This window comes from Temnothorax curvispinosus, unplaced genomic scaffold, assembly GCF_003070985.1.
Source record: "Temnothorax curvispinosus isolate PA1 unplaced genomic scaffold, ASM307098v1 QBEX01009885.1, whole genome shotgun sequence".
In the NCBI taxonomy this organism is placed as follows: Eukaryota; Metazoa; Arthropoda; class Insecta; order Hymenoptera; family Formicidae; genus Temnothorax; species Temnothorax curvispinosus.
Window position 1 is genome coordinate 639,661 of NW_020219665.1, and position 19,610 is coordinate 659,270.

The 19,610-nt window shown below is 34.3% G+C and overlaps 1 protein-coding gene across 7 annotated transcripts in view; it reads right to left on the minus strand.

The window, feature by feature from the left end:
- Positions 1-5,354: 5,354 nt before the first annotated feature.
- Positions 5,355-19,610, minus strand: part of LOC112459520 (zwei Ig domain protein zig-8-like) — a 110,065-nt gene continuing 95,809 nt past the window's right edge. For all 7 annotated transcript variants that reach the window (XM_025023654.1, XM_025023658.1, XM_025023659.1 and 4 more), the window contains one exon: positions 5,355-6,582. In XM_025023654.1, coding sequence (XP_024879422.1) covers positions 6,446-6,582 — 137 coding nt within the window. In that variant the 3' untranslated portion in view covers positions 5,355-6,445. The remainder of the gene's footprint in view (positions 6,583-19,610) is intronic.

Here is a 19,610-nt window from a genome sequence, read left to right on the forward strand (position 1 = left end):
TTTTTAATTAAATATGTTTTTTTATATATTTTATATTTACCTACATAATATTTATAAATACAATTTGTTGGAGTAGTTGTAAAAATACGTAATCAATTATTTAACAAATGATGAGTGATATGCCTCGATAAATGACTATAAATATTAAAATGTTTATGGGATTATAATAAAAAATTTTTTCTGGAGACTGAAGATATTTTACTATATATGCTAAAATTAAGGAGCATAGACTTAAAAAATATTAATTAATATGCGCTACAATATTCCGAATTAAAAATATGTAAACGCATAAAATATTTCTCGGCAGAACTGAATGTGACTATAGTGCACTCCACTGCCAATGTCTTTATATTATCGCGTCTTAATTTCATGGGATCGATGTTCGACGTGATTATACAGGTATATAATTGTGTACCGCGTTGCTTCGTGATGGCAAATTTACGCAACACTCATTAAACAACTTCTTATCGATTTTTTGAATACTCACAAACACAGATTTCTTGAATTTCGCGATACAGCTAGTAATATTTGCACGCAAGCAGGCATAAAAATTATGCAAATGTATAAATTATACCACGTTTAAATTATTTTTTTATTTTTGATTCAACCAGATTGTTAATCTTTTTATTCATATCAGTATTAATGCCTACTGCATGTGTTTTGGAAATAATGTTTGAAAAAAAGTGAGACAGAGGAACCCTATAATAAGTTTATTTAATCGTTAGCACTTCATAAATTTACTCCGTAGCTTGGTTAAGTAATCGGTAGTGTAAAAAGAGTCTATAATCTAAAAAAATCGCCCATTAATGTAGCCGTTAACAATTTAATTTACCGCAGCACTCTACCCTAATACTATAAGATGATAATAAGACGCATCCGCGCTGTAGAAAAGCTTTCTGCAGATTAATTATATAGTTTAAATGCATTAAAACCGAATATCTTAAATAATAAAATAAATGTTAATTATATTATTTATTATTTATTAGTAGGTTTACTTCATTATGTTTAACTTGTATGAAATAGAAGTTTTAAGATAAAATACGGATGCGTAAAAATCACACTATATCGTATTGTTGTATAGCTAATGAAAGTTCGCATTTCCAGCTCGACAGTACCCCTCGCGATAAACTTGACGTTCGTAAATATTTTAACTGGTTCCAGCTTTTCGTGGCAATTTGCGTGAAAAGGGACGCTAAAAGCGAGGTTGAACGCGCTATTGGGAAGGTACATTCGTTTGGCCGGCCCGTTGTTTATCCGAAGCAACAAAGTTGAATTGTCCGTTAACAAAGCAAGATTGCAAACACTTTTTACGGAAAAGCGGCCTCTTTTTTGTTTGAGTCACGCACAGAGGCGGGTCTGCGAAAATTAGCCACCGTTTGTCTATCCGGGCTATCGAAACCTCTCGATAGCCTCCACGTGCGCCCGTGCCGTGTCGATGTACGAAAACAAAGCGATTTTTGAAAAAAAAAAGAACAAATGGTACATACAAAATGTGTCCAAAAAATCAACTGCATTAAATGATTAAATTAAGCGCAAAAAATGTACGATGCAGATGCGTGCCATTTATAAAATTCCATATGCGTATGCTTCGCCATGTCGAGCCGTGAGTTTAACCGTGTATTTCATTCTGAAATTTCGGTATTATTATGTACTTTAATACGGTATTGTGCATCGGTGCTCGCAGGATTTAAACGTATCAATATGTTTTGCGGTTTCAATAGTGCTTCAAGCAATTCAATTAATGCACGCGTATCGGTACGAGCATGGACAATATCTCGTTCTAATTTCGGTACAATGAATACAAAATATCCTGATTTTTGGCGGCTTTTGTTTCAACTATTATTTTCTCGCAGTTATATCTCTCCAATCTGTAGTAGAAAATTTCTTTTTTAAATGAAATTATTGTATGCTGTTCATTACACATCATTTATTTATTGCAGAATTAACTTTTTGGTTAAACTTGGTGAAATAATTTCTCATTTACAGTCCTAATTAATCGCTTTTGATGTTCTGTATCTATAATTGTGATTACTTGAACTTGTGTTTTTATAGGCAAATTCAATAAACACATTTCGAATGTATATTTCAATTGCGATTGAGTGATAGAGGGAATGGCAGTACGAAATATAGTTGCCCGTGAAATCTCACGAGTCGCGTGATACAGAAACTCAAAGCTATGTCTTCCAGGATTAGCTTTATCCAAGTGCCTCTGCTGTATCACGGTATAAGCAAATATGACGTCACGAATATCAAGTTGACTCTCAAGATCCCGTATATTGAATCACATCAAGTTTCAAGACTAATCTCTCACTTAAATTTGTAAGCGGAGAAACGCGACGGTAAATATACACAAGTCTTAGGTAAATACCGCTAAATAAATAACTAGATACATTTTACGGTCGGATACGGAACTAACTTAATAATTCAATATTTCCTGGAATATTTAATAAAAGTAATCGACTCGATAGTCGCGTGGAGAGCAATCACGATCGGGGCTGATCTTTAATTTGAGCGCAGGTGAAAGACGGGGAAAGAGTGGAAGATACGTGAAATTTATCGTCGGTGGACGATGCCCACTAACGAATGTGTCCCAGCGGAGTAGAACGGGTGGACAATGCAGTTTTCCAATTTTCATCCCCCCACCCCTGGCGGGGCATTCGAGCCACTGTTCGACCTGACCAGGCTAGCGCTCCCCGCGCGCGTGCTCTCATCCTTTATCATCCGCTACCCGAACAATCATAAAGCATGTTGATTCACGGTCCGCCGTAAATTTACTGTTATTTTATTCTTGTTTTAGCGTCGCTTAAGCGGCACTTTTAACGATCCCCGACGTGGCCGCGCTCGAATTGCATCGTGTGCCTCGTTAGACGCGAGATCTGTCCGTCCGTCGCGCTCGTTGACTTCTCTGTCTGTCGCGTGACGTCCACCGACATCCGCCAATTTAATTGCGCGTCGCGGGATCTAATTAATTGATACATCTACCCACGAGTTTCTTTTTATGCGGCAGGAATTATATTTGTCTGTTCTTGCATGTACAAGAACGTTTAAGTTTAAATAATACACTTTTCGCGTATTACAAATGCTTTTCACACGCGACATATTAATTGATCAGACTGATATTGCGTTCTTCTGTTGCTACGATTTTGAATTTTGTAAAAATTTAGGTTTTTTTTCAAAGAAGGAATTGTACGTAGCGCTGTAACATTAGAAATTTCAAGCACGTAAATGTTGTAATTTGGATCTGAATACACGCCGGACGTTACGTTGACGCGACTGGCCGAGTTTTACACAGTTCGCATCACCTTTACTGCGGGGTGACAGTTATATACGATTACACTGAGAGAAAAGCTGAACCGGTATTCGTTCCGGCGACGGTGAGCAAGTAGGAGGGGATGGCTGAGACAGGAGTCTCGTCCGGGAAGAGTTACTACCGCTGCTACCAGTGCTCCTGTCCGAACTTGAAAAATAATTCAGCACGAAGTAATGTCCTGAATATAAAATGCGCATAGGACGCGTCAATTTCAAAATAGGTAGAAGTCTGGACGGGAAACAGCCGCTCGCCGCATTTTTAATTTATAGATTCGGCACAGTTTGAATGTAAGTAAAATTACAGTCTTCGTAAGAAACTTGCGAAAAAGGCTCGAGCGTCAAAATTGAAGATATAAAATTAAATATCCATTATCTTACATATTATATTCATTCTTCATATTTTTATATTTTTTTTATATTTCATTAATATTAATTCAATATTAATTAAATATGAAAAGATAAGAGATATGAAGAGTATTAGCTGAACTAATTTGTTTGCACATTAAATTGCTTTCATTTTTGTAAATCTTGTAAATCTTGTAATACTAATCAATTTATCCCTTAAAAGATCAATATCTCCACGATTTAAATAAGATTTAATTATTTTGAGAATCATTAAATCTGAAATGCACACTGAATAGTAAAGGACATGCGTATATAGATATGCCATAACGTTCAGTAGTAAAGCAAGAGTATAGCTGCGGCGTGAAGTACAGTAATAAAGAGTGTATTTTTGCTCTTTATATGACGCCTTTAAACCATACAACCGTAAAATTGTCAGATACTAGTATTACGTTAAGCATAAAATATAGCTTGCTTTCTTGACAATAAGTATTTAGAAATAAACAAATTTTGTTATATCTTAATTAAGAATTATTTTTGAAATATGAAATAACACGTATAATTGAATTTCGATCATGAGTACTGTAACGTCTGTTACATGGAAAAGATGTAATGTAACTGTGTGTATATTGCATATACATATTAAAAAAGCGTGGTTAATGCATTCGTTGTTCAGTTTTGTTAGTCGTTCTCTCTTGTCGTACAGGCAATTCACCTTTATGATCAAATATGTAATCATGCCTGTCACCCTGTGACTTTTTGCCCATCTTATTTGTAATTCATAACACATCAAAGCGCTACCGCCGTAAGAAAGAGAGAGAGAAAGAGAGCTAACGATATAGTGCCGGTAGTGGAATTGCGAATTTGAGGAGAATTATGTCTTCAGAATTCACGATGCATGACAAGAGAAATTGCTATAACACACGCACGTTCCCGCATTTGACAAATTCGAGTATGCGGCATGATTTTCTTTTACATATTGGAATAAACATGAATAAGCGAACATCGTCTTATTTGATATTTATAAGAGAGGCTGAAGCATAATTCAGCCGGTGATTATATAATCTGAATTTATTTCGCGCGATACGTAAATCAAATAAAAATTGATTGCATGTACATATGTTATCTATATAAAATAATTCTTATGTAACAATTTTATACAAAATTCTTTATGTTGAAAAAAATAATTTTGCAAAATAATATAAAAATGTGAAAAAATATGTATTAAATTAAGTTTTAAAATGTACACATGTTTGTTCTTGTTTATTTTGTACAGTATAAAAATATATATTTAAATATATGTCGAAATATATATCTTAATTTGTGCAATGATTTTATATACGTATTACATATTGCCTATATTTCCATAATATTATCAATAGAAAATTATTATCGTTTCTTTCCGGTACATAACTCCATAAATATAAACAAAAAATGAACATTATAATAATTATAATTATTAAAATCAATACTCACCTTATTTTGCTGCGACAATCTGACGAGAGTTTTTTAGTTATTTATTATATGTAAGGAACACTGACAAGAATGCAATATACTATTGTAGACACACTTATACGCCGGAATTTCATGAAATTCATGACGCATTCTCCTCGACCCTTCGAAGGAAAGGATATAGCACGATACACAATATCAAATTACCTCCGCATCCTTTGGCGCTGCGTGGCCGCTTTAATCCCATTGACTTTAAGAGCTGCGTTCAAAGAAACACCGTGAATTGCGAGAGAGCACATCGAAAAGAAGGTTCCGGAACATTGAGATCAAATGGAGTATCGCAGGTCATTTAATGAATTATTTGCGCACGAAACTAAATTTAAGAGACAGCATGCGAGGAAACTTGTGCAAAGGACGTTTTATTTTTGTTCCCATTTCTGAAATTCTTTCAAAAAAACCTACCTCATTTTATATATGCACAATCGGAGAACTGAATGAACATACTAAATTTATTGTCTTAATTAATGAGAAAAAGTTGGGGCTTTTAAAGCACGGCCGGCGGAAAAGATTTATGCACTTATCACTTTTCTATTATTTTACAAGTACAGTCATTCTCTAGTCTAATATATTACGGCAAAGAAATATTACATTACGTACAAACCAACTTGGCGTTTATACTCTTTCCCATGTAAAATTGTTGCAACAAAAAGTAGTTTTGTATGTATATGATCATTACCTATAATAAATATCTACAAAAATCTGTCATAGAATCTACTTATTGATCATCTTGCTGTAACCAACTTCTCAGTTAGAGCAATTCATAATTTCCACATACATTTTTTAGAATCTAGCCAATTATAATTATTCTTCATATCAACATTCTCTGTTACATATAAAAACAGATTAACGTTAACTTCTTAAACACGTTGATATTACATTATTTACCCTATTTCCCTTGATTGCATTATGCACTAAGCAGTTATATTATTTATTTAATAGCCCAATTTATCAATCATGATATAATTATGCTCTACGATTTATATAACATTTTTAAGATATTTCCCGAACTAAATCAAACTTTCCGTAACTTTATTTGTACGTATTTGCAATTATTGCAGAAGATAAATTTGAGCCCTCCAAATGGCTCTTATCGCAAACAATTTTTAAATTGTGTAATCTCTTCATCTGGTATATCATATAACGCGCTTTATAAATATGTTTCCTAGAATCTATAAAAGTTTATCTTTACAAATCTAAATTCGCTTGGTCGCATTTTAGGTACATTTCAACGTTGCAATGGGAACGGCAAGAAATAAGCGTGAAATACTGTCGGGTGTGTGCGCTAGAGCAAGAAAGTTTGGCTGTTGCGCGCGAGTATTAGAAACCACGAAAACGGAAGCAGAAGTCCGGGCCAGTGCCTGACGTCACTTCCGGAGGAGACGTATCCGGCGTCACGTTGCATGGCTTCCGTGCGTTCCCCTGTAACAGAAAGGCAAAAAAAAGAAGAGAATCAAGTGTCAGTGCTACACTCGTCAGCCGTCCCTTGTATCGCGCACGTAATCGTATATGAATATTTACGAGTGCGGTATCAAATTAACGCGGGTTTCACGCGATATCATCTAATGAGCGTCACGTCGGCGGGAAACGCTTCGCATGGGCAGACGTTGAAAAATTGCCGTATTAGGATATTGAATCCTGGATATCACGCGCCGGAAATCTTGATACTTTTTTGAGAATAATGACACCACCCACACTCGTAAATCAATGTCGCTTCAAGATTACGAAGATTATGGGTTTCCTCGTGTTACAAGGGAATCCATTAATTATTACGTTGTTTGAGGCATGTCGATACGCGTCTCTCTATCGTTTCTTTATTCTTCGCTATTTAAACTTAATACAATGTTGCAAAAATCAATTTGATGCAATTTGCACAGCAGATACCATCAATTACCATCTCAGAATAACAGAGTAAATAACAGTTTTACAAAGTAAAAAAAATTATTATCAATAAGATCAAACATAGTTTACATCAGTCAACGTATCGAATATGACGTTTATTTTAAATATCGAGATAAATCGAACAGTTCTTGAAATTTTTACGTTTAATTCAAGACAACCATCTCTCATGTAGACCGCGTATAACAAAACATTTGCGAATTAGCTGATATTTAACATAGCCAAAAAATATCAGCGAAATTGAAGCTCGTACATTGTTGTACGATATATTAAACGATACATACCAGTGCGAAAGAACGCGTTTCGCATATATGGCAACAAACACGTGTAACTACAATCAGCTTGCACGAAGACAGTTAGTTTTACCAAATTCAATCCGCAATATTTCCAGCGAGACGTCAACAACGATAGCTGTCCTGTCCGTCACAGAAAATTAAAAAAAAAAAAAAAGATTTGTAAATATTTCAATCATTGCAGCTGTCATACTGCATGAATTACTTCCGTGGGGTCGGCGGAATAAAGCGATGGGAATAGAGGGAAATCTTTTGCGCTTTGATCTCGCGGAATTTATTTTGCGTTTTACTATTTGCCCTGAGATCCATCTATGCTCGATCGCGCTAGCGAGTCGGTATAGAAAACAGTTAAAAATCTTAATGACGAAGAAAACCTTAATTCCGACCGCCGATGACCCTTTGAAGCTTAGATTCCAATCGCGCCTTCATCTTTACGACCATTAACGGGAACGAAAGCTGAACTTCACTGGGGAAAACCGGTAACAGGTACTTTATTTTCTAAAATTACGCTTTTAACGACTTCTTCTTTGATTACGCAGCGTTGATCCTTTAATAGCTGGAATACGTCCGCTTTGTGGTGCGCGAGCAAACTTCACGAACCAATGGTCCTACCCGACGTTCAAAAAAAAAATAATATTGATAGCTCTAAAAGTATAAAAGAAAATCGTCACTAAATAGGTCACAATATTGTTATAGGATGACGTTCAATTTGGACAGATAATAGTAACAATCGTAACGGGGACCGTCAGTAGCGACGAGACAGCCAGCAGCGACGTTTTATATCGATGAACCGCATATTCAGTAGTATAAGTATCGATATGGTCAGTCATGTTGCATAAGCAATATGTCATCAAAATTCCACCAATGACCGGGCACGTGTACTCACTAATTACAAATTAATAATTAATTTCTTGATAGTAACATGACATATCGCGAGATGTAAATTGAATTCTACGATTATGCCGACCAAATTACCTCGTTAGTAAATGTTTACTGATGCCGCGAAGAATATGGTTTTTAATTGCTGCATACAGAGCATAACTAAATTGTTTTGATATTTTCTAGAAACATTTACGTTTCAATACTTACAGATACTTTTAATGGCGTAATAAATACATTCCAACGCATCTCGATAACCTGTGAAGAATATGACAAACGATAGGTGGTTTTCTGCACGTTACATCATTACGTATTAGACGTATTGATAATAAGACAATAATTATTATCAATGCGCATAGCGCAGAAATTCAATGAGGATCGATGACGATCGACTGCACCGTATCAATGGCGATCTCCAGAATTCGGGCGACAATATGCTGCCGAGGTATGCCTGCGTACAGCCGGGGTATGCGTCCCGATCAGGTATTCGTATGAAAGCCGCGTCATTAACCGTATGAATCGCACACGCTCGATCGAGGCGAGCGTGCTGCTCGATCGCGCACGACCGTGAACGTCGGCGCGTCCGTGTGTTGGTGTCTGGGAATGCGACACGCGTGTACGGGGGCACGTGGCACGCATACGCACGCCGGAACTGCACGCTGCGCCGATTAAAACGGAAGTAAAATCTTTGCACGTGCGACGCATCTACATTTGGGAGCACGATGATCTATCACCGTTGGTTTGCGATCGCATACATATATACGGCAACACTTGACGGCGTCTACTTGGCACCTCCTGCATGGACAATTCGAAATGCAAATGACGTGCAAACGTACGCTTGATTATATTACCAAGTGCCAAGTTGTAGCACCGACTTCGGCGTGATAATTTCAAACGTTCGAGAAAATTTGGTCTCCTCTTGAACTTTCTAAAAAGTATTTTCTCTTCTCATATAAATAATATTATCTTATATTATATAATTTCAGCAGTATTATACAAAAAAAATTATAAAAATAATTATTTTGCAGCTACTGCAATTTGTCATGTTAAAATATAATAGAAAATTGATATTTTAGGTCACTAACAATAAACAAGTACCTGCCATTGCCAAAATTTAAAACTGTTTAGTTTTATTATAAAAGCGTTGTGTGTATGAATAACTATTAAATTATAATTAAATATAAAAATTGTATGAAATTTTTGCTTTCTACGAATAATAACTAGCTAAACTATAAAAAATAATTAGAATAGTGCAATTAACTGTCGATAATTAATTAGGCTTTTCCAATTTCAATTTCCTCATTAAATTTTTCATAATTTTTCATTAACCTTACTTTATTAAATATTCCAACCTTTTATTATTCAACGTCATTTTTCACACCCAACGTATTTAAGCTCTTCTGAAAACTAACTGCGATATATTTTAAAATAACACGCGCTTAATTATAACGGAATTGATTATTGAGCTGAGCGAGAGCGGAATTAAAAATTAATTTTCAATCTGCAATAGCGGTCCGGTAAGGATCGTATAGTCCGAGCAAATAATATTTCTCTCGCGAGTCAATAACTTTTTCGAGCGATCGGCTTAGAAAGAGAAAAACCACGCAGGAATGTGGCAAATTAAAACTTCACAACGGCATATTAGCGAATGCTCATAATTATGTACATATATAACGGGCAACAATGTTCGTCACATTACTTTGATTTTTATACGCCATTCATCATAATTACCGACCCAATTTTTTTTTCTAAAGTATATATCAACATATAATAAGTGCGAACACGTTCGCATTATAGCTGCGCGAAATCATAATGATTTATGAGCGTTGGAAGTTCACGAGTAAGTTGCACTTTAGCTCATCCGCTCGCGCTCTTAGCAACTCCTTAGACACTGTCTCGGAAACTGTCTACTCGCGCCGAGAAAGTTACGTCTAAAGCGAGGTAAGAGTGTACAAAGTTGTACAAAAATGGAGATTTTTAGTTAATGGATGCACAATTTTCCGCCTCTCTCTCGCGCGATTGCGCGCGCGCGCGCGCGCGCGCGTGTGTGTGTGTGTGTGTGTGTGTGTGTGTGTGTGTGTGAGAGAGAGAGAGTAAATTCGTAAATAATTGCTCCGTGCGTAATTAACGATAGATCTCGGATGAATTATTAAATATTTTGGATACTCTTCCTTATAACAAACGAGGAAGTTGGAAGATTAAGGGCTTAGCTTAAGTCCGTTTATAATCCACGTTATAGCTGCGCCGATACGAGCGCTCTAAACTGGCTCTCGGAAGATATCTGTTAAAGTGTGCATTGTCGTATTAAAGGAAATAAATGGATTCCGCAGTTTAAGAACTCTCGTCGTAGCGGGCGCGCGCGGGGGGTATGGGGCAACGGATGAAAAATTAGCCGGAACCGAAAGTCGAAGCTCGCGGATTTCACTTTGCGCGCGCGAGTGTATTTCGGCTAGGAAATTTAATAATATCGTACGTTAGGAGGACGCGACACCACGGGAGAAACGGAGAGCGAGATAAGAAACGAGAGGCGAGAGAGATCTACAGGAGAGCGGGGAGTTTGCGAGCCCCGGTATAAACGACAGTCTAGGGAGCCGTTAGGTATTAAACTCCCTGCAAACTTCCGCAGTCCGTCGTGCTCGATATATATTTAAAATATCTTGGAAGTATCCATGAATCGTCTAGACTGAGCCGGCGACGTACCGAGGCACCAGGGATTTCGTTGGATGTCGGAAAGTGATATCATAACTCGCTACAACGGCACGCGGAATGTCCCGATTTGCCGAGTCATATTTAACGCTTGTTTACCCTCCTATCGTTTCTTAAAAGATTTTAATCGATTTCCCTGTGACGTTACCGTAAATATCCGTGATATAAATCTTATTCCTGCCCGTTCGCATTTAATACATCCTTCGCGCAGGCGCGGAGAAACATTTTAACAGATTGCGATAAAGAAATGTGCAAACATCAAAATTTTTAAATACGTCTTGCTCGCTGCACCCCTTTCTCAAGATACCCTCGAAAGCTCAGCAGTCAGTTGCGAGATGGTGAGAGGGACGAGCTCGAAGATGTCGGAAAAAAGAGAAATAAAAGCGAAGGAAGAACCGCGCTTAAATCGAAAGATAGTGAAATTAAAAGCGGTCAAGAGAGAAAGAAGCTTTCGACGGTACCCTCGACCACACCTCTCTCGGCACTCTCCGGCTGCCGACTTTCTGGATGTAACTGTATATAGCTCCGCAAACGAACAAGGCAAAAGATTCTACCGCTTGCGCGCTTCTATGTAGCACAAGCGGCGCGAAAACTCGGCGATGAGCAATTAGGAAAATTGAATTCCGGCGTAATTAACTTTCTTAATTAATAGGATCGTGGAATTGTATCTTTAATCTGAGCGGCGCTACCATAAGTGCCGTTGGCAGACGTGCAAATGCACGAGCGGTTAATGACGGGGAAGGAAGAGAAGACCCTAAAGATGGTCAAGGGGAACGCGAAAGGGGCGCGACGACGCGGATAGGGTGAGGGAGGATGCAGGTAGGTCCGGGGGGGAGGAAAGGTGGGTGAGACATAGGACTACCGCAGGAGAGACGGCGACGTTGACTGCGACGCCGGGATGGGGAGTCGCTGTAAGTTTTGATATATGCGCGACATTATTTACGATCGCATAAGAATTAGCTCAGACGGCCGCCAAAGCCCATCCCCCCCGGGGTAAGAGCCGGCGCAAAAAGACCGGCATCAGACGCGGACTGGCACTGCACTCGAGGTGTTTTTGCACGCGACGCATTGGCTTCCTCAAAAGTCGTTAAATCCCGCGCCGCTTTCGACAAATCGCGAGCAAATGACGTTTCTTGCCCCGCACGAATGTTCGGCGGAAACGTTCACGGCTACTTTAAGGAGATGGCTACGTGTGTAGCAGTCTCTCCTAAATTAGAACACAGAAATCTTAAATTAAGAGATATACGCCATAATGTTTGTTGTGTCATATCGGAAGATGAATAATATTTGATAAAAAAAATTCATGGCCTTCCACTTTTAGCTTAAATAATTGATTTAGTTTTACCACTCAAATTATAAATTCTATATTAAAAATGTGTAATTGAAACATCGATATAAATTATTAGTAAATTAAAAATTACAATTCATTAATAAAAATATAGAATTAGATATTTTCCAAAACTCATAAATAAGTTAAAAATGATACATTTATAGTTTTATTCAAATCTTGTTTAGTCTTATCTTATTTAATTTAATTTTTCTCAAATTTTAATATTTATTTGCTGTATTGGAATGAAATTGATAGTTAACTTTGAAGAAAACTAATTTGACTTTAATGTACGTATTATATCTCGAGTGAAATTAAAACTATATCTCATCGGTTTCAACGGTAAGAAATAAAGATGTGACATATATAATGCTTTAAATGAAATAAGTAACTTCGCCAGTGAATAATTAACAGTAAAGATTTTTTATTCGACCTAACTGGCTATTTTTATAATCGTCACGACAATACTACCATTGGTTTTGGTCAATTAATCATCAAGACGTTTCGACCATAGGGTTTGGGTCTTCCTCTATCAATGTAACTGTGATAATAATATATGTATATAAATATTTTATTTAAAATAAAGTGTCTGTAAAAGATTTATTGCGAAAATTATTACCTCATCCTGGCGTATCGAAATAACAGTCTCTATTTTTTAGAAATAATTATTGAAATTAATTTAGTTTCTTATGCCGAAATGTCGCATACAAATATGTGAATAAGCAACAAAAATTTACATTAAAAAATTGACATGTGTATTGGAACAATTCGTACGAGTTTAAAACAACTTAAAATTAAATTAATTCAAATTTCTTTTCCCCACTATATATATATATATATATATATATATATATATATATATATACAAAAAGACAAGCAAAATCGCAGAGAATTGCACAGATATCAACTGATGTAAAAATTCATCAATATATGAAAATGTGAAAGAAAAATCAAAGTTTAAAAATCAAAACCTAAAATTTCTGAAATAAAAATTGTAAAATGCGGAACAAATACAGAAATAAATAAGTCTGCTATATAATAAACATTTTCATATATTGTCACACATTGTCATATGGCAGGTCTGTTTTTCTATATGTCCTTCTAGTTAATTATTATCAAGTCATGTGTTATTAATATATCCAAGTAAAGTTAGTTTTGTTACGAAATTTATAAACACAGTTTATTTACTACACAAAAAACAAATAGAAACTTTCAGATAGAACAGAAGTTCAGTTGCTAATGACAAGTAACGTTTATTCTTGGCGGAAAAAAGGTAATATTCGACAAAAACCAAGTCAAGTTTCTTTTCACCGATTATTTGCATTTGCGTCTTAAGTAATTTCCATCGAACGAGTAACATTTTACTTTATATATCCGTGTCTCATCAATTAAGGAGGAAACAGAAGAATGGAAGAGGACGCAGCAGGAAAAGAGGACAACTTGACATATTCTTATAATTTTATTTGCCCACAGAGTTATCACATAAACAAAGAAGGTTTGCAATGGGTATGTTTGATTTATATATATATAATTAATCGTAGTTTTAAAGCTCAATATAAAGAAATAACATTATTTCTCAATCATTTGAATGTTACTACAATAATGAATATTAGAAGTAATCTTTGCGGTAGTGAGACATCACATATATTCGATAACGTATAAACATAATTTTGTGTTCTATTTTACAGACTATAATTGAAAAGGGATTCGAGAGATTAAATCCGGAACAATTAAAGATCTCGGTTGAAAGAATCAAATCGGCACTGTCTGAGTTGGGAAAACACATTAACATAACACCATGGGACCAGGTAACAAATACCATAAGATCTCCTTAATATAACTATTTGATATTCGCACTCATAGCAAATATGTCTAAAGCAGACGCAACCATTATATGTATATATAAATAATATTTCAATATCACGAATTCTTATAACTCCAAAATCTCAACATTTAAAGACTTCAGAATTTAAGTAAAAATTTTTGTTCAATTAAATAAAAATGAACAAAAATATAAAATGTAAAAATGTAAATAAATTTTACTACAAACTGAAATAAATTACACGCAATAAAGTAATAAGTATTAAGAAATTATTTTGAGGTAACAATTTGGTTGTTTTCCTCGCAATATTATAGTATATTAATAGATACATATATAACTTTGATCGACGCATTGTAAACCAAAATTTCGGCAGAAGAATTGAAGAATCGCTTAAAGTCGATTTTTAAACAAATGTAATATGACTGCTACAGATTCAACGTCTTTACGATATGGGTTTCAAGATATTTTTGAAGGAGGAATTATACCAGGTTACAAGCAGCGTCAAAGCACGCGGTGTGGTTTATTCTCTGCTGCAATTATCGAACGAGCAAAAACGCAAAGGCGTGATAGCAATCTCAACGGGCAGTTTTGCACATTCTCTCTGCCATTTTGGAAAGAAGTTTGGAATACCGGTGACTATTATGATGATAAAGTCAACGGAAAATGGAAAAGCAAGTGTTGTGTGTCTAAATCTCGGAGCAAGAGTGTACCTCCAGGATGATATTGTACAAGCATATAAACAAGCTTTGTCTATCGCTAAGGAAAGAGGCTTAGTTTACATTGACGGGTACTCTTTTTTTATCGAAATCTCAATTAAGTTAAAAATCAAGGTAGAAAAGTTATTTTATAAGAGATACTCTATCATTACTGTTACTCAATATCTAATTATAAGAAGTAATTATTTTGTTGTTAATATTGATATAACTTTTCTAAATTGCTATAAAATGCTTATATTATATATGAATTTTAGCGGTAAATGTACGTAAATAGAATGTGTCATAAAATACCATCTTCGGGTGAAAACACAAGATGCGGAATTTGATAATATACCTATTAACTTCACGTAATATTTTATATATTTTTTATATAAATTATTATAAAGAAAAGCATAAAAACAAACAAATTGCTCAAAATTTAGAGACAATTAATTTTAAAGCTTTTATAAAAAAGTGACAGCTTATTTGGCTACATAATTGAAAGATCAGTTTTTAGTAAGATTGGTATAAGTTTTTACATTAATGATTACTTATAATTTCACTGTATACAGTGAAACGTGAACGTGGAAATTATGCAAATAAATTGAAACGTATGAATAAGTAACGTTAAAAAGTAACTATTCAAATTCTTACTCTTATGGAATAATCAAACGTACCCAACTGCATGCGTTACTGTTAACATTACGAAGGAAACTTGCCTTAACAATTTGTTACTAAAAAGTAGTAACTATAGCCTCAATGGCGTTAGAAATTAATGCGTTACTTAATGTATATATACACCTCGAGTCGAGATGGAACACCTTATATAATTGTACTTTGTCCCAAAGGATGCTTGATTTGTTAATAATTTTACCTAATCTTATGATCAAATTATTCAACGACATTTTTCGGATAGAAATGATCATCCTAATATGATCATTGGCCAAGCAACCTTGGGCATAGAAATGATGGAACAGGCAAATGATGTGGATGCAGTCATATTACCGACATTGGTCGATGATTGCGGACTTACAGCGGGTATTGCGATGGCTATCAAAAGTCAGAATCCAGATATAAAGGTTATTGTAAGTAAACAAGTATATTTTTTAACAGCAAATTGTAAAATGTTATTTCCTACTTCGATCTAATGAACCACAATTTATCTTAAGCAGAAGATTGCACTCTGAATAAAAAAAATTTGTAAAAATTTTACACATAGATATAATCATATAGATGTAATCTCCATCTTTAGAAGGTCCAATGTTCAAGAACTGATCCTTTAATAAACCTCGTTAGAGAGGAAATGTTACGTTTTAATGTACTGAATATGCCAAGAATAAGTTATGCGTGGCCTAGTGATAAAGTAATTTCGAAACCTTTGTTTGACACGACTGTTACGGTAATGGATAAGTTTGTTGAATATGCAACCGGATTTCTAAAACGAGAAAGAAACGTCGACGACTTTAATGCAGCGATTGGTTTAGCTGCGATTTTATCCGATCAACTCAATGAGCTAAAGGGGAAAAGGTGAGCTCTGTCATATAAATTTAATAGCTTCCTTTAAAATTTTGTAATTTCGCATAATGCACAGTGGCCCAATTCCAGAAAAAAGCGGACATAAATCCGAAATTAGTTTGATTGAAACAAAATATACAAAAATGGTATATAAGGGTTTTCAAGGTCGCTAATTATGAATTTGATAATATTTTTTTCAAAATTCAAAATGGCGGATCCAAAATGACTTACTTTTAAATGAAAAATATAACGTATGCTTGTTTTTTTTTTTTTAATTTATTTACAAACATTACAAAACATACGAATTTAATTGCTATACAGTCAGTCGTTATAATGGCACATTTTAAGTGTTTTGTGATCATAAAGAGTACACACTATCCTGTTTGTATTTAATAAAGTTGTAATTTAGTATTGTAATATATTATGATATTATGTAATAACATTATAATTTTTTTGTTCGCGCTAGAGTGATAATGCCTGTATTCGGCAAAATGGACTTGTTTGTTGAAGACATGACGAATAATTCAAGTTTCGAGCTTCGTGCTGGCACCTCACACGCTTAAACAGGCATCGTTACATTTCTAAATAAAACATTGACAAAAAGGAATCTTAAGCTATATCTATCTCTTACATATTTAAGAATTCAAGAAATCTACAAAACACTGGAACACAAAACAAACCACACAGCTCAAGAAAGAGAGTACTTGTGGATAAAATTACGGAAAAGATAGTAAGAAAGATAATGTTCTTTAACGGCACACTTAATACTGGAAGAATTTTACTAGCATTTCTCTATCTATATGGCAGATATTTGTATTGTATATACTTTTCTGGAAAATACTTTAAATCTGTTTTGTTTGATAATAGCCGCATTCCAAAAACGATAGTAAAAACAACATTGTCTTTTAAATAAGTAGTACTAGCAAGGGAAAACTCATAACTCTACTGATTTCGATGAAACTTGGCAGGAAAAGTTCTTCCGAATATAATAATACTTCTATTTAGGCGCAGACGGTTGCGACCGTTTGCGTCAACCGTTTGCGAGGTATTTTAATTTCTATATGTATAAATAACAAATTTAGTAGCGTCTATAGTAGAGTTTATTAGGACATTCACATACGAGTATTTGTGGCGTAGTGAATATGGTAACTGCTTCGTAATGTGTAGATTCAAGCTTAAATCCCACAAGTAATTAATTTTTTAAAATTATAAATACAATAATGGTTTATGATAAAAATACAGTCTTGGCCAAAATTATTAGGCATTTTATTAAAATAGAATTTTTTTAAAAATAACATTTATTTTTGAAAGAAATAAAAAATAAACATATAAACGCGTTTATAATAATGAACACTCTAGTAAACAACTTTAAACAATAGAAGCCTTTCCTGGGTATTAGATTCGGCACAGCATAATATGATTACAAGGGTGCTGTAATTATTGTTAATTAAAAAAATATATATTATTTTAATATCTATAAAAAATTTATCTATATAAATTGATATGTTTATATATTAAATTTATATAAATTTATATAAATTATAATATAAAGTCATGATATAAGATATTATAATAGTTATGACATAAAGTCTACGAATTATAAGATTTGTTACCATTCCACTACAAATATTCGTATGTGAATGTTCTAATAAACTCTACCCTAAAGACGCTACTAAATTTATTATTTAAATATCTCGTAAACGGTTGACCGTCTGCACCCAAATAGTAGTATCATTATATTCGGACGAACTTTCTCGGTAAATTCTATATCAATTAGTTCATCGAAATTAGTAGAATTTAGTTTTGAGCCTTGATTCGTGGGAATAAAGCAACAATGTAATATCATTGTGATACCGATGTAATAAGAAAAGATACCACTGTTATACCAATCAATTTTTATTTTTATTATTTAAAAAGATCCGGAAACTGTATTAATTTGTATATATATCGGTATTTTTTTTTAAATAATTTTAAATTCTTCCTTCAAACTCTATGGACGATATATGCTGATATCTCCTTTCATTAAATATGTCCCGTGCTATTCAATTTCAAATACCAGAATTTTTGTTCGATATCAAGCGATTAAAGACAATTAGATATTAGCGAACTGTATATATCATAGTATTATTTATCATAGTAGCCACCTATAATTTTTTTTATCGGTAAAGACTTATATGTATGATGTTTCACTTGTGTCGATCATCCATCGGCTTTCAAATACTGATTTTATCATTTAACTTGACATTAAGATGATTATCACTAATCACATTTTAAAATTAATTTAACTTTGCGTATAATCCTATCGGTATTTCTCCAATTCAAACAAATGTACAATTGATAGCGGAGTGTACATGTACTTTCCTAGCATGTAATACATATTATAGAATTAAAAACGAAACGATCACAAAAATTATTTCTATTAATTTTCTTTCCTTAGCGTTTGCCATCCGGAGAAAAAGCAACCAGCGCGTTACCTATTACGTGGCGCACTGTATTTCAAAAAGATGCGAAATTAAAAGAACGTGTACATTTTTTCCACAAATCATATGATTTTCATGCTTGTGTTGTATTATATTTTTTCTAACGCATAAAACATAAATGTTACAAGATTAAACGGATCGTAAAGCGCGAGATTTAAATAGTACATATATAAACAAATAGATGGATGAATAGATAAATAGATAAAGAGAGAGAGCAAAAGAGGGAGATCGAACAATTAAAACGTCGATTTATAAGGGGACACTAGGAAGATTATGTTGACGATGATGATATGATAACGTTCTTTTTCTTTCTCCTTCTCTCTTAAATCTAAATTACCCGATTTTAACACATATATTAAAAGAATCTCTTTTAATATTCAATCAATTATGCATAATGTGCAACCAATTGAGCCTGTTAAAAATTTTATCCGCTCAGTCGTTTTGTAGATATGACCATCGCAAGACACTACCGTGTCTCTTAATATTATACTTTCGGTTAAGCTTTAACGTGCGATTATCGTACTTTCGCGAAAAACTCGACACCTGTTGTTTTACACGCGACAGCTGACCATGCGTCTCCTCATAATAACTCCTAGGCGTGTTATCATATGATTGGGCCACATAATGTTCGGTAAGGGAGGAGATCGGCTCTCGTGAGCCTGATAATGGTCAGAGTTTCGAGAACAGTGAAAAAAAGAGGTCAACCATCCTAGTTTTTGCGAACATTATCTTTTAGGCTCGAAAGGATATTTTCGCGTGTTTATATTATTCTCGAATACGTCAAAGTTAAAAATAGAAAAATAGAAAAAAGAAATATTTCTTTAAAATCTGACC